We start from the raw sequence: 15,367 nt of genomic DNA on the forward strand, positions 1-15,367 counted from the left end.
CCAGTAGCCTTTACAGAGCTTGTCCAGGGCGAATGGACGATCATGTCCTTGCATCTCCAGCCATCCATCTTTCGGATTCTAAAGACCACTAGAGGAGCCCTTCCTCCACCAGGACATATGGCTTCCATCCACAGCATCGCATACACACCCCTCACGCCACCTCCTCAACCATTCTCCCTACGGCCAGCGTTCCCTCTCCGCTAGTCGAAGCTCGTCCAGCCTGCTCACTTGCCCACGCGCCCAAAGCACTCGCAGCAAGCACCTCCTCAGGCACACCGATCCGCGCACCCTGTCGGCTCTGTACATAGCGGACGAAGACCGGGTGCGGCTTCTCGCGCTGGGCGTCGTCGCCGTCCGCCGCGGCGGCATCGGCAAGAATCTCAGCACGCGTGCGGCGCTTCGGGGCTTGTTTTTTCAGGAGGCGGTTTATCGTGTCTTGCTGTTTTGGGGATTGGTCGTTAGATGCGAAGAGGGTATGGCAGGAGAGGAGCGAGGTGGGAGGATGGTGTCAGGGGATCGGGTCTAGGGAAGAGGAAAAGGGGCAGAGTGCTTTTGGGTAGTTATGAATGCACATACCTTCTCCTCCTCGTTCCGCTTCTCGCTCAAATTCTTCCGCCGCCTTGCCATCTCCGCCCGCCGCATCGCGTGTTCCTCAGGCGTAAAGACTTTCTTCTTCTGTGCCTCGTTCGACAGCGCCATCAGGCCGCCCTCGTACTCCTCGAATGCAGCGCGCTGCCGTCGCGTCAGCTTGCTTAAGTCGGGCGTCGCACTTCTACTGATCCCCTCCTCATCCTCGCTGCCGTCCACATCCGCGTCCTCGTCGCCCATCTCCTCGTCCTCGCCTTCGGCATCTTCTTCGCCTTCGGCGTCCTCTTCGTCTTCTTCGTCTTGGGAGTCGAGCTCCGAGAGCGAGTCATCGGATCCGTCGTTTGCCATTGCGAATTCTTTTTCTTCTACGCTCCGTGCGGTTGTGTTGCCGTCTGCTGACGTGACCGTGACAGCAGGTGCGGCGGGTTTGGTGGTGCGCTGCGCAGCGGCAGCCCCTTGCGTCCTCGGTGGCGGATTAAAGGGCACCTCGACCCGTCCAACAACGGTGGGACGGGCAGCCGATTCTCGGTGAGGTTGTTGCACGGAGGGCCCCGCGTCCTCCATCTCCGCGTCTTCATCTCCCTCTGCGTCTTCATCTCCCTCTGCGTCTTCATCTCCCTCTGCGTCTTCATCGTCCACCTCCTCTTCATCTCCCTCCTCTTCTCCTTCCTCATCCTCATCGTCCTCTGCCTCCTCGCCCTCTCCATCCTCCTCATACTCTCCCTCCGCCTCTTCCTCTTCGTCTTCCTCCGAGCTCTCCTCAACAATCGCCCTCTTGTTCCTCGACCTCCGCGCCCCACTCAAAATCTCCCCGCCCTCGAACCGATCCCTCGAATTGACCGCAACAGGCTGCCTTGTCCTGTTCGCTGGAGCCTCCTCCGGCGCGGTGTGGCTGCTCGTCGCTTCGCGCAGCTTCGAGGGCGGCGCTTTGACGGTCAGCCGAATCGACTGGTGGTGTGTCTCGGGCGAGGGGTGCGAGAGGCGGGCGCTTGCGGGAGCGGCGGTGCCCCGGCGGGGGCGGTCGGTGGAGGGGCCTGAGGCGGCGGGCGCGCTGGTCGAGGTGCTGGATTTTGTTAGGGTGTCGGCACGGGTGCGGGAGCGGGGGGTGGGCATTGTAGAGGATTACGGGGATCGTGTGTTTTGTGGTGGTGACAGAAGGGTGTACAGCGGGAAAGTAGAGATAGGCAGATGTAGCAAAAGGTATTCGAGCGGAGCCATGAAGTTGTGCTGGTGATTTCCCCTCTAGGAAGGGAGGCTACCCACGGGAAAGTGAGGAGGCTCAAGTATTTGATTAAGCTCCAGCCACATACCTTTGTGCGCTTCCCTTGTTGGGCACAGGAATCCAGTCGTCGTTGCCCTCGCTATCATCGTAGTCGGTGCTCAGCCTGCGCAGCCGCTTTACCGGTCGTTCGGCCATGACCGGATTTGAGGGGGAGAACTATGTGCGGGAGGTAGTTGGCCTTCGCGTCTTTGCACGAGCTGCGCTTCTCGATGTCGTGGATCTGGGGTTTAACTACTCAGATGGCTTCGATGAAAGCGAATGGTCACAGCCAGAGTTGCTGGAGCTTCGCGGTAGATATTCTGTGATGCTTTGTACGCGGCCGTGCTGAGAAGTGCGCATGGCCTTCAATCCACCAGCCACATCGGAAAGCCGTGATAATGCTGGTATATCGCGTGTAGATGTTCAGGATCATGTGCTCTAGAGTAATCCGTACGATGGGAACCGTTCCCGGGTTCTGTCTCTATCGTGATGGGAGGCCGTGGTCCTCTAGCCTCGACAAACTGCAATCGCCCACACAGAACCTCTTCACCGGATAGTGTATCTGCACGACATGCTCTGGAATAGGTAGGTAGTTCAGGAACGGGACTACTGGAAAGTGCCTGCAGATGCAACAAGGGCTCTCCGCGTTTGAAGTCTTGGCTCTCCTATCCCATTCAGGAAGTTGGTGAAGAGCTTAGCGCTCGAAGCACTCCTAGCTCCCGTCCCTTCAATCTGGACGCATCTCGCCCATTGGACACCGATGTTCACTCCTACTAACTATTAACATTTCAAAACAGACAAATGGCAGGTCGTTATCGAGAACAAAGATGACTCCATCACGCGGGCGCTCATCTCGGCTCTATGTGTTGTTTGGGAAGCTGGAAAACTAACCTGCTCTGACAGGAGAGTGCTCGAGGGGACTATATAGGGACGATGCATTCCTCATCTCAGAAACAGACGTGCAGACGAACTCTAGCATACAGGTTCAGCTTCCACGAAAGGTCTAACCATCATGAAGTTTTCAGTCTTTCTCGCTGCAGCCGTGGCCTCGTCGGCATCAGCGCTCTCCATTGGGAAGAGGGATGGCCCAGAAACGTTTACAATTGAGCTCGCTCCGGGCGATGTCAGGACTGTTACTGAGGCTGAGAAGTGGGATCTGAGGAGAGTATGTTCAGCTCCTTATGTTTCACGGTGAAGGATTAAGAGATATGCGACCAATCGCTCCTGGTTTACTCACCACATTGTACAAACTTTCAAAACCTCTCTCGCCTCCTCTCAGCATGTGTCTGCATTCAACATAGAACCAAAGGACATTCCTCCTATAGCCGCCTCTTCCAGAAGCCATGTTTCCGCCGCTTACTGACGATGCTGTGTTCAGGAGGGAAAGAATTTTATGGACATCACCGACTACCCCGACCTCGCCGCCCACGCCCTCAAGGAGCGCGCCGCGGTCGTCTTTCCATCCAGAGTCTCGCAACAAGCAGCCGTCACGCCGCTGCTGCCAGCTCTAAGCAAAGCCAACATGCAGTCGAACCTGGTGACCTTCTCAAACTACTTCAACCGCTACTACCGCTCGACCTACGGCGTCCAGTCCTCGCAATGGCTCCAAGGTCGCGTCCAGGCTGTCATCACCGCCTCTGGCGCAGACAAGTACGGCGCCAAAGTCACCGCGTTCCAGCACTCCTGGGGCCAGTCAAGCATCATCGCAACCATCCCCGGGAAGAGCGCCAAGACCATCGTCATCGGCTCGCACCAGGACAGCGTCAATCTCAATAACCCGTCTGCGGGCCGTGCGCCGGGCGCAGACGACGATGGCAGCGGATGCGTGACGATCCTGGAGGCGATGCGCGTGCTTTTGACCAACCCGACTATCAGGCAAGCTCAGGGCGCCAATACCATTGAGTTCCACTGGTATGCCGCTGAAGAGGGGGGTCTGCTCGGTAGTGGGGCGATCTTCCAGTCCTATGCCGCCGCCGGGAGGGATGTAAAGGCTATGCTGCAGCAAGATATGACGGGCTACGTCCAAGGAACGCTGGCGGCGGGAAAGCCAGAGAGCGTGGGTGTGATTACGGATTTCGTCGATGTTGGCTTGTCGGAGTTTATCAAGAAGGTCATCACTGCTGTAAGTCTCGCCTTTTTCTTGGTGCGCGTGTCGCCCCACCTGCAGTGGATTCCAGGCTGATCACAGCGAGTGCAGTATTGCCGCATTCCCTACGTCTCCACCAAGTGCGGGTACGCCTGCTCGGACCACGCTTCTGCGTCCAAGGCCGGCTACCCGTCGGCTTTTGTCATCGAGGCTGCGATGGAGCACACGAGCAAGCTGATTCATACTACCCAGGATACCGTCTCGACGGTGAGCTACGACCACATGCTTGAGCACGCGAAGATGACGCTCGGATTTGCGGTGGAGCTGGCGTTTGCGACGTTGTAGTGGGCTGTAGTCTCGTATATAGATCGTACAGGCCTGATGAGGTAGTCATGATCTTTTCTGATATTGACGGTGTGAGCAAAATTTATTCTGAATTCTCCCACTGCGGTTGCGATCCGGGACCTCTCCTACCTGCCTTGCTGTCCTACTGCGTTGATGTTTCGGCTGGCTTCGTATGCAACCCGCGCATATTGGCTCCCGATGGTAATAGTTCTTGGTATACGCGGCCGATTCTTTACCCGCGGTTGATACGTGAGTGGAGTGTGAGAGTGGCTCATGCTCACCAGCCACACGCGGTGCGATGCCGAGGTTCGTCATGCGCTCAGAGAAACGTCGAACACTACCAGCACCAATGGACAACCAACACCCATCCTGCAACCACAATGGCCGAGCGAAGGATTCCAGCATGGCAGCGGGCGCAGGCGCCGTCAACTGTCGACAGCTCCTCCCTCAGCACCGAACAATCCACGCCTCCACCTCCACCTACCCCGGCAGAACCGCCAACGACCGCACAGCAAGCGCCTGGAGCGGAGGAGTCGACAACGAGTGGCAGCACGCAAGCGCAACCCCCGTTGATAGAGCAGGCCTCGAAATTCCTCCAAGACCCAAGCATAAGAGACGCGCCGCGAGAACGCAAAGTCGCCTTCCTCCAGTCGAAGGGACTGAGCAGTGACGAGATACAGACGCTGCTGGGTCCAGAGCAGGCCGCAGACATGCCCGAGGATGCCTCGAGGCTGTGGTCACAGGTCAGTGCCCCTTCTTGCTTACTCTCCTTATTCGAGAGGTCTACAGCTCATGCCATAGCAGAATCTCACCCCCTCCTCACCGCCCCGGCAACAACAACCACCCCGCGACGTCCCCCCAATAATCACCTACCCGGAGTTCCTCGCCAAACCCCAGAAGCCACCGCCCCTCATCACTATTCCCCGCCTCGTCAACGCCGCCTACACCATCGGCGGCCTCTACACTCTCGTCTACGGCGTCTCAAAATACCTTATTGCGCCCATGGAAGCCAGTCTAACGGACGCGCGGCACGACTTCGCCGTGCACACCCAGTCGCACCTGGACGCCCTGAACGAGCGTCTCAGCAGCATGGTCTCTACCATCCCTAAAGGCATGCCAAGCTCATCCGGCGCCACCAAAGACGACACCGACGACGCCTCATCCATCACCAGCGACCCCACCGAGCTCTTCCACCGCGACCACGGCACCCAGACCTCGCCCGCCCTCTCGCGGCGCCCCTCCACCACCTCCCTCTCCTCTGCGCCTCCGCGCGCCTCCGACCCCCTCACCTCCCACACAAACCGCCTCGCAATCCTAACATCCCACCTCTCCGAGCTCTCCTCCAGCGCCGCCGCCACGGACTCCTCCACCGCCGACCTCGGCACCAGCATCGAGGACCTGCGGTCCTACCTCACGGACCTGGCGTACGCGAGCCCGTATTACGGGGGCGGAGGGCTATATGGCGGGTACGGTGGGGAGGCTGGGAAGAAGGGAGATGCGGTTGAGGCGGTTAAGGGAGAGGTGAGGGCCGTGAAGGGGGTGTTGCTGAGTGCGAGGAATTTTCCGAGGGTGCAAGGGCGGGCGGGATGAGGGAGGGAGGGTTGGTGGGGTGAATGTAAAGAGTTCTATGGGCTCGGTGGCGGAGCGGGGCAAGGGGACTATCGGAAGCGGGCATGCTGAGGAAGGGACGGGGCCGAAAGCGGGGAGGATTCCTGAGACGAATTTGCAGGAAGTTGATGCGCTCGAGACGGCGCTCCCGGTTACTCTGCTCGCCGTGTAGAGGAAGCTGGATGGCTAAGAGGGCATCCCCTGTGTCTTCCACTGCTGCCTACGAAGAGTCTACGGCGGAGCTGCGGAGGCAGAGGACGAGAACGGCAGGCTATACAGGTGTTTCCAGGGTATAGGACCACACGTCTAGCTCAGGCGACCTCTCTCCAATTCGCTGCGTCTGAATGTAATGCGTTGTGAGATACGGCTGTGATTCTATAATGTGTCACCCATTGTCCGTCTCTACGCTCTATATAGTATTTACATTCTACAAACACCTCTTAGCCCACATCTTCAGTCTCATAGTACACCTCCCCCGGCGCATAAGGGAACTTCCTAACCACCGAATCCCCCTTATACCCCCACCACTCCGCCTGACAGCTACTTTCCGGCTGACCAAACGTCTCAACCTCGCCCACCGCGCCGGCCTCATACTCAATCTTGACCTGATGCACACTCTCCATGCTCGGATCGCCCTCCAGATAGTTCAATGGCATGACCTGCACGCCACTATGGCTCGTTGTAAAAACTGTGTTTGGCAAATCGCCCGTATGCGGCACATGGTGCATACCCAGATTAACCCACACGACCATATCCTCCTGCAGCAAACTCTCCCATCGAAAAACTGGGCGAAGTCTACAGGCGGGTCGAACACGTCCTGCGAATTATAGGGATGCGCGGCGCGGGGCTCTGAGTCCTTCTGTCGCGTGATATATATGTCGTGGGTCGCCCAGTTCGCGGCATTGACGATGTTGCTCGAGTCCTGCACGGTGAGGTGCGCGGTGCCGAGTGAGGGCAGGATGCGGTAGCCGCGGGGCTCGCCGTAGCTATTTGGCTGATCTGTGTTTACGACCGTGTACTGGGTTGCGCCGTTCGCGCCCCAGAGGAGGCGGCTGCTGTCCTCAGAGGCGATGGACTCGCGCACTAGCTTCATGGTGTTGCGCGGCTTGCCAGCGGACCAGGGGTAGGTTTCTGTAGGGGGTAGGTTTCTGTAGCAGGCACGAGGGTCGTTGCGATCATCGTGTTGGCGGTGCCGAGCACGTCGAAGTCTATCTTGTAGTTCAGCACGTGATCGTGCATCGAGCCGGAGAGCGCGTCGTGGATCTGGTGCCCGTAGTCGTGGTTGTTGGCGAAGTAGGCGGCTTGGATGTAGCCCGAGGCCCGCACGTTGACGTCGATGATGCCATCCATATAGAACTCGTACGAGAACATGTAGTCGTAGTTGCCGACGGTGTTGACTGTGCGCACCGTGAAATACACGTTTTTTGCGGCCGAGACGTAGCTTGCTGTGCTGTGGCGTTGCATTGGGTATGGGGCGTCCATCTCGAAGAGACAGATGCTATCGGTGTGTGTATGCGTCGTCTCGCGAACGTAGAAAGAGCTGTTCAGATACGTGGCGTGCGGGGGACAGTCATAGCCCTTGACAAGCTCGAAAGCATATGGTCCAAACCCGTAGAAGCTATCCAGGTAAGCTGTTCCGCTCTGCATGGGATCCTGGCCCGCGTAATGAGCGATTGCTTCTTGAAGGCTGAGCTCGTAGATGATCCTCTGGCCCTTGTACTTGATGTCGTGGAGTGAGAGTCCAATGTCGCGCGAGAACCCGAGATAGAACTCAAAGTCCATCCATTTCACGTATTGTTGTTGTTCGTCCACAAAGAACCGGGAGCCACTTGGCGCAACCATTGTTGGCGGGTACGCTGTGTCAAGCGGAGGCACAGGACCGCGTTGGCCTGTTTGGATCCACAAACCGTCCTCATCGGGCGGCAACTTGACGAAATCAGGCGAGAAGAACGCTGACCTGAGCTCCTCTGTTGTGCTGTAGAAGATGCCGTTGTAGAACCATCCTTCCACGCTCCAGCCGGCGGGATCCCTCCCAGTCACGTCAGCCTTGAAGTAGAGACCGAGCGGCAACAGAGTCTCAACGTCAAAGTCAGATGTTGGTAAGTTCCAGAACGCTGTCCAGCGGATGATGCGGCCGTCATCTTGCCATGGCGGATCAATGCCCCAGAGATCTAGTGAATCCTCATCTCCACCCGTGGCCATACCGCCCCAAAGTTCCTGCGTGATGTCTGCGATAGACGCGCTGATGTTGTAGAACCACGCCGACATGGTCTCCGAATCTGCGTCCAGGTTCCGCACGCGACCGCCGGCTGACTTGGTGTAGGGGTACGTCAAAGGCTCGTACCGGATAGTGCCGTTCTGGATAGGTAAAGGACCGACAAGCAGGTCTACGAGATACGGCTCGGTTGTCGCGCGATGATCCACGACAACGTGGGCATATCGAAGAGGTGCAGAGCCATTGGAATTGAGATAGCTCAATGCTTCAGCCTTTCCGGGAACCATAAGCTCAATCAGGGCCACGGTGTTGTCCCATTCTATTGCATTCTCCGAGACTGAGAGATTGAGCGCCGGCTGAGCAAAGAGCCACTCCGCGACTGATACGGTCTCAGCTTCTAAAGAACGGTTAGATGTACATTATCTAAGAACCGCCTGAGTCCTCTCGAGTACCTGTGACAGACATTGGGCTTCGGTGCTGTAATTCCTTGGGCAGGGTAAGGAGCGCAAGGAGGACCGTTAACCTGGCGCTTGACGCGCGTGGACCGCTTTTCTCTCCATCGTACGTTCTTTGCCCAGGCGGACTCTGGGCGGGGACGAGAAGCTGCTGGAGCAACGAACAAGAGGAAGGATGATACAGCCAGCCAAATGAGAACTGAGAAGGAAACGGTGCGCCGCAAGATTGAAAGACCGGCTACTCAGAACAGCAGAGGGATGAGAAGGCTACGAGTACCAGAGTTATCACCTACGGGCTTTCTACATTTTGCTTTTGATCACTGACAAATCTCAAGGCCTTATCCAGCGCCGCCCTGGGACTTTTATCTGGAAAGATCCATGCAGATTAAGGGTCCCGCATGGGATTGACGTGCGAATACTAAGCCGCTTCTTGGTCTACAGTAGTAGCGCGGTGATTTGTATACCAGACAGCTTACCCACATTGCTGGTAGATGAAGCGGAGGCGAGCCAGCAGTCAATTGAGAGTGCTATCGAGAAAGCTGTCCAATCCCAAATGGCAAGGCGGCCTGGTATGAGCAAAGAGCTTGAAATCCGAGGTACGCATCTTGGGCAGCTGTGTTCGTGGGATTTGCATTAAACGTGCTATCAACTCAGGAGAGGGAGGTAGCGTGGGGCAGCCTACACGACTGGTACGGCTTCGCATGATCGCCAAGGGACGACTGTGATGATTGTGTCCACTGCAAGCCAATCTGAGGCGACATGCGCCACGATGCGTATCTGCAGCTGGGAGATGCAGGTGGTGGGTCGGTGGAGAGCTAAGGTTGAGAGATCTGCCAGGGGAGCGATAAAGCTGGCTCATCCTCAGTTTCGCCCAAACAGGTAACTCTAGGCGAATTTCCTGGCCAGCCACGGGAGTTGGGCGAGCTTTTGCGACTTCACTCGTTTAACTAATAGCCTTTCGCTGCCCCGACACAACATCAGCGTCCGACATTCGTAGGTCATGCTCAGCGGTGAGTTGAGTCTCATGTCGGCTCTCAAACTGGAAGGCCAGGTCAATGCTGCTCCTCGTCGAAATGTTATTGCAGGACGAGAGGGAACTTTAAGAACACTACTGCTTCGGAACCTCTGAGAATACCGGAGCCGGGTTCTCCTTTATAAATGTTCGTCGTGGAGGCTCAGTAACGGGAGCTTCCGCAGGGTGCAAAGTGTCACGTAAGTGCGCAGCGTTATGGCCTTCCACAGCTCTTGTTCGCGAATGCAATCTCCTTTCGTACCAGTGTTATATTTTACATAAAAAGAGCTCCAGATCACTCGCGCTGCCATTCACAATCTATTGTGACTCAGGGATAACCGGTGTACCGGTAATTCCCTCCTCCGGTGTTTCTTGAACTTCTGACCTGCCACTACCCGCCTGCTGTTCCGATGATTGCTGCACTTGGACAGCCGGCTCGTGTTCCACATGCTCGTTTTCCGCCTGGTAGAGTTCCACCTGCTCATTTTGCGCCGGCTGGCCTCCTCCCTCTGATGAGCCGGGGAGTTGAACATCGTATTTCTCCCAGCCTGGCGTGTGTCGCACGTATTCCTCCCACCGGCCATCCTCTACGGCGCGCCGTCCCCCGAGAATAATCTGTGCCTCCTCGTACATCACATTGATACGGGCATGGATGTCGATCAGCCTCGCCATGGCTTCGACGGTCTTCTAGCGGTTTAGCATGCCCTTCGCTTTGGCTGCGTCCCCTGCCTCGGCTGCCTCTATGGCGGCGTGCTTCTCGTCGATATTCTTCTTTAGGAACAAGCACTTCTCCAGTTTCGCAGTCGTGCTCTTCAGCAGTTCCTCACGCCGAGCTTCGGCTGCCAAAACACGCCCTTTACTAGATTGCGCGTAACAATTTCGCCGCAGAGCGCCTTTCTCCAGCGTATGTCCAAGGAAGCCTCGCTACTCATCATCATCTCACAAGTCATACGCGCTATGAACGCTGATCCCAGTATGGCAGGTGGAGAACCCTATACCGGAGAACGTGTAGCAATGGGCGTAGTATGAGGTAAAGATCCCTGTGATAGCGGCCGTTTTGGAATCGAAGATGTAAAAGATCACATATTGGTTAGGGAAATATTTGCCAGGCAACAGAGACCCACGCCGAGGACTTTGCTCCCACCTCCCCGGTAGCTAATATACCTGTCCATTCAGGCAAGAGCTACAGGAAGCTGAAGAAAGACTTATGAGTGCAAGGCGCACCGGCCTTGGCATGAGCCTGCGGCAGACGCCGCCTAGACTTCAGGCTTGATCGTACATCGCGTGGCATAGACTCTCTTCTGTCTCCCCCGCAAGAAATCTGTGGCTCCTTTATGGATCTCAACTACCTATAGCGTTTCGTTTGTTCCATTTTACGTTTACTCTTGCTATAATGTGAGGAAATTATTCACCACATTCCTTGAATCTTCTAAGAATCTTTTAGGAAAATCGGATGGATTCTTCTGCTCAATTGAACGCTTAAGTTTCGTGAAACTCGGAGTGTAGGAAGTTTAAACAAATCGACTCGGTTTTTCAAATAAATCGACTCGGGTTTTCCTGCTAAGACGCTAAAAGCGGTGTGAGAATAAAACAAGCACACCTAGTATTGTATATTATAGCTAGTAGTAATTCGGACACTGCAAAAACTATAAAAAGTATCAATAGGAGAGGTATATAATATAAAGAGATAAGGATAAAGATTAGGAGAGGATAGACATTAGCTAAAGCAAATTCAGTTGATTTTAGGGGGGGAGGTTATATCAAAATTATTTACAACACTAAGCTAAGACTCGCAATACTACTGCCGCCCGCCCGGCGGGGCTACCTGCGCCATGTTCAGCCCTGCCCGCCCGCCCGAAGGCACCTCCTATCGATCGCCCGCCCGTCTGCTCCCTCCCGGCAGAGGCGGGCGGGCTTATGACCAAGCTGGGGGATATACGGGAGATGTCATTGAAGCTCTTGGCGGTCTTATTACTCCTCTGTAATACCCCTGACTTGCAGAAAGGCTGCGCAGAGTCGCTTCTATTTCCTGAGGGGACCTTTTGGATAGATGCCCGTAGGGTGATTGGAAGCCTGACAATGGTATATACGCGTGGGGTCGCGGGTCATGCCTAAGGTAAGCGAAAGCGAGACACTCCTGAACGGGATTCTGAGAGGACGAAGTCTGCGTTGCGTTGAGCGATGCCAGGGAGGAATCCTTGACCTGTTCTGACTTCGGGCTGCAGCATGAGCCGTGGTAATCGCTTGTAGCATCCAATCTACTAGCTACCCGTATGTCTGCTCTCAGTTCAGATGCGGTAGGTCGTGATTTTGGAACACGTTCAAGCATCTGGTGGATGATCGTAGTAAGTCCGTTATGTTTGGGGTCAATTCTGGGGTATGGACGAAGTTGATGGAACCACAAGTCCACGTTGGCAAGGTTAGCTTGGAATGAGCGATCCTGTGCAGGCCGAAACGATTTCAGAAGTCCAAGGCAACCACCAATGCATATGCAGAATAGCTCAAGATAGACGCATCCTAGAGAAAAGATGTCCGCCGATCGGCCGCTGATCTCGTATTCGGCAACCTCTGGAGCAAAGTATTTCGGGGTACCGCGCTCTCCATTGTTGGTCTTGCTGGTGGATAAGAGAGCGAAATCTGTTGCGGTCCCAAAGTCAGTGAGCCACACCCCATCTCTAGAGAGAAGCACATTGGCCGGTTTGAGGTCCTTATGACGAACATTTTGACTGTGAAGATACTCGATAGCATGGGCCAGGCAGCCAAAAAGTCGTGACAAGCGGCTTCGAACAATTAGCGGCTTTCCATCGTGCTCTAGATCGTCGAAGCCAAGTGCCGCCAACCGAGCAATAATGGCTTGTTTCTCTTCGTGCTTGCCATCAGAGATTCTGGGTGATATAACGCCTCCAGATCCTCCAACACAGTGGCAAGGTCACAAGTCGCGACTGGCCATAGAAGCAGACCCAAGAACTGTGCGTGAGAATAAGTGCCCACAAGCCTGACAATATGCTCATGCCTAAGCTTCTTGAGGAGTTCGATTTCCTTGCGCTCTTCGTGACTTATACCGTGACGGCAGTATATAGTTTTCCAAGCTACTGCTACACCCTTGCAGGATGTTTCGTATACGTCTCCGTTTATGCCTCGGCCAAGCCAGCGGCCTCGAACGAGCGGCACAGCCTCGTTATAGGTGTAGTCAACGTGGCTGCCTCTTCCAGACCAGTCACTGAGAAGCGAAAGCTGCTTGTCGAGAACTGAACACAAGGTATCTGCTGCCTTGGCGTATGAGGTAGAGCTAAGATGGAGGATAACATCCGAGCCGGGGTCGGTTGAGGGGATCTCGTTAGAAGCCAGTGAAGAGCGAATTTTGGCTGGCTTCTCAAGTTGATGTTTGAGGGCTTCTTCCCGTATGTGGCTATCGTGATTCGCGTGTGCGGATACGAGTAGCGGTAGTGGCGTCTTAGCCCCAGGCTCCTGAAGCGATTCAAAGGCTTCATGGAGAGTACGAGTGCCCGCCTGCAATCCAGCTTTTGTACGAGCCAGCTTCTCTTCCTCGATAGCCTTCAGTCGAGCGTCCTTGGCCTCTTCAGCTTCTTCCTCCCGACGCCGCAGGTATGCCCGCTCCGCTACCGACTCATCACGCAGCGAATATCCCTGTTCACGCTCCTCTTCCTCCAACTCGAGCAAATCCTCTTCTTCACGCCGCAGGCGCGCGTGCCCTTCGTCAGGAGGCTGAGCTCCACTTACATCTTGTAGAGCTTGCGGCGCCTCTTGGATGTCTAAGGCCTCGTCCTCAATCATGCTTACTCGGGCTTTTGAGCGCTTCTTCTGTCTCTTGGATTGCTTGAGAATGTGAATCAATTAGAGGTGGTATAGTGCAGGCTTCGTCACTCGTGGATTTGTGGTCTCGGGCTTGTGATGCAAGCCGCGGCGGACTCCGCAAGCATAGAGTAGGGCATATTCGCAGCGCGGCTTGGAGGGGTAATACGAGGTCGCGGCTTGGTGGTTTAGGTCTAGCGCGCTAATATTTGAGGCTTTAGTGGCGTTGAAGGATACTTTTAAGATACACCGCCGCTTAATTAAGTTGCGGCGTGTCTTGCAGGCTAAGCGCTATATCTAGTTAGCTAGTTAATAAATAATAACTCTAACTATAAGCCTATCTACTAGAATTTCATATAAAAAACGAAAAACCTATAAGCCTATATACTAGAATCTGATTCGGTTCCTAGAAATCCATTTTCCAAGGGTAAATTCCAAGGTTCTCATCTCTTAGAAAATGAATAGCACTTGGAAAATAGCTTATTCCCTTAGAAAATAGCCTATCTAAGAGGTATAGTAGGTGGATTACTAGTCCTAGATACTAACTAGACTATATTACTAAGTATAGTATAATAAACTAGTTCTAGAAGGTATTTCCGCTAGAAAAAACGTCTATTTAACCTTTAAAACTACTAAATTAATAATTATTAGTCTAAGAATATTTATCTAGATATATTAGCAGGCTTCTCTATTACTAATAGCTAGTAATAGAATACTCTAGAATCTTTACTAGCTAATCTATTTTCTATCCTAAATTTACAGGATTTAGAAAAAAGAAACTACTTGGAAAATAGCTTGGAAAATAGTCTATCTATTAGAAAATAGGCTATCTAAGGGGTATTATAGATAGATTAGTAATACTAGATAGTAATTAGACTATAACTCTATATTTAGTATAAGAGTACTAATTTTAGAAGATACTTTAACTATAAAAAGATCTTTTTAATCTAACAAACTTAAAATACTAATTCTTAGTCTTAAAACCTACTAACCGTGTCGATGGAATTTTGAGGGCTTACTAAGGATTCTATTTTCCATGCCGCTTTTCCAAGTCCTTAGAAAATAGAGCCTCTTGGAAAATCCCTTGGAAAATAAAGGTTTTCGTTGGAAAATAGAGTATTTAAGGGGTATTCTAGGCAGCTTAGTAATACTAGATAATAGCTAGACTAAAATAATAAGTATATCTAATTTACTAAATATTTTATTTTCTACCCCGAATTTCTAAGAGCTTAGAAAAACAAGCTACTTGGAAAATAGCTTGAAAAATAGTATATTTATTAGAAAATAGAGTATGTAAAGAGTATTCTAGGTGATTTGCTATTACTAGATAATAACTAGATTATTTTACTAATTATAATAGAAGAAAACTACTACTAGAAGGTTATTTAACTAGAAAAAAGACATTTAAATCTCTAAAACTACTATAAGTCTAATACTATATATATATACTCTAGTACTGCATGCCTAATTAGGATCTAGTACTACATGCTCTTTTCGTTCCAGCCCTTCTCCCAATTGTCTGACCCTCCCATTAGCTGCATTACCCTAACCCTACCCGCACCGAACTACTTTACACTAATACTAACTACCTGCCCTAGCAGAATAATACAATCCCCCGCCTCTAGAATCCTATACCGCTAGGCCTATCTATAGAAGCCTTCGTCCATCCACCCTTTCCCTTACATAGCCCTAACTAAATTATAGCCGCGCTAACGCGAATATAAATATAAATGCGTCTAGCGACTACTACGTGTCGCTAGGCCACCCTATACGTTCTTCTACCTCTATATATCCCATCTACCGCCCCTCGCCTATACCTTTCCCCCCTTTCTCTATACGCTTTAATATTCTATCCACGGTACTATAGATCTAGATCTATTCAACTACCTCCTAGACCTTAAGGTCCTTATCTACCAACTATATAAGCGCGCCATCGCTCTATCCTACATCCGGACCCACCTAAAGGACTACTATAAGAGCCATC

The 15,367-nt window shown here is 53.2% G+C and overlaps 6 protein-coding genes across 6 annotated transcripts; 2 read left to right on the forward strand and 4 right to left on the reverse strand.

The window, feature by feature from the left end:
• Window positions 1-151: 151 nt before the first annotated feature.
• W97_03945 (uncharacterized protein) lies at window positions 152-1,701 on the reverse strand (the record flags this gene model as incomplete). The annotated part of the gene is made up of 2 exons (XM_007781839.1): window positions 152-439; window positions 577-1,701. The coding sequence occupies 2 exons, from the start codon at window positions 1,699-1,701 to the stop codon at window positions 152-154; spliced, it is 1,413 nt and encodes a 470-aa protein (XP_007780029.1).
• A 1,160-nt stretch (window positions 1,702-2,861) lies between these two features.
• On the forward strand, window positions 2,862-4,280 carry W97_03946 (uncharacterized protein; the record flags this gene model as incomplete). Its single annotated transcript, XM_007781840.1, has 3 exons — window positions 2,862-3,014; window positions 3,228-3,971; window positions 4,047-4,280. The coding sequence occupies 3 exons, from the start codon at window positions 2,862-2,864 to the stop codon at window positions 4,278-4,280; spliced, it is 1,131 nt and encodes a 376-aa protein (XP_007780030.1).
• Window positions 4,281-4,660: 380 nt separating this feature from the next.
• Window positions 4,661-5,870, forward strand: W97_03947 (uncharacterized protein; the record flags this gene model as incomplete). Its single annotated transcript, XM_007781841.1, has 2 exons — window positions 4,661-5,023; window positions 5,085-5,870. 2 exons carry the CDS (start codon window positions 4,661-4,663, stop codon window positions 5,868-5,870), a joined length of 1,149 nt encoding a protein of 382 aa, XP_007780031.1.
• A 458-nt stretch (window positions 5,871-6,328) lies between these two features.
• W97_03948 (primary-amine oxidase) lies at window positions 6,329-8,568 on the reverse strand (the record flags this gene model as incomplete). Its single annotated transcript, XM_007781842.1, has 4 exons — window positions 6,329-6,576; window positions 6,633-6,971; window positions 7,007-8,500; window positions 8,556-8,568. The coding sequence occupies 4 exons, from the start codon at window positions 8,566-8,568 to the stop codon at window positions 6,329-6,331; spliced, it is 2,094 nt and encodes a 697-aa protein (XP_007780032.1).
• Window positions 8,569-9,888: 1,320 nt separating this feature from the next.
• W97_03949 (uncharacterized protein) lies at window positions 9,889-10,242 on the reverse strand (the record flags this gene model as incomplete). Its single annotated transcript, XM_007781843.1, has 1 exon — window positions 9,889-10,242. One exon carries the CDS (start codon window positions 10,240-10,242, stop codon window positions 9,889-9,891), a length of 354 nt encoding a protein of 117 aa, XP_007780033.1.
• Window positions 10,243-12,381: 2,139 nt separating this feature from the next.
• On the reverse strand, window positions 12,382-13,365 carry W97_03950 (uncharacterized protein; the record flags this gene model as incomplete). The annotated part of the gene is made up of 1 exon (XM_007781844.1): window positions 12,382-13,365. The coding sequence occupies one exon, from the start codon at window positions 13,363-13,365 to the stop codon at window positions 12,382-12,384; it is 984 nt and encodes a 327-aa protein (XP_007780034.1).
• Window positions 13,366-15,367: the final 2,002 nt, after the last annotated feature.

Source organism: Coniosporium apollinis, assembly GCF_000281105.1.
Source record: "Coniosporium apollinis CBS 100218 chromosome Unknown supercont1.16, whole genome shotgun sequence".
Classification (NCBI taxonomy): domain Eukaryota; kingdom Fungi; phylum Ascomycota; class Dothideomycetes; genus Coniosporium; species Coniosporium apollinis.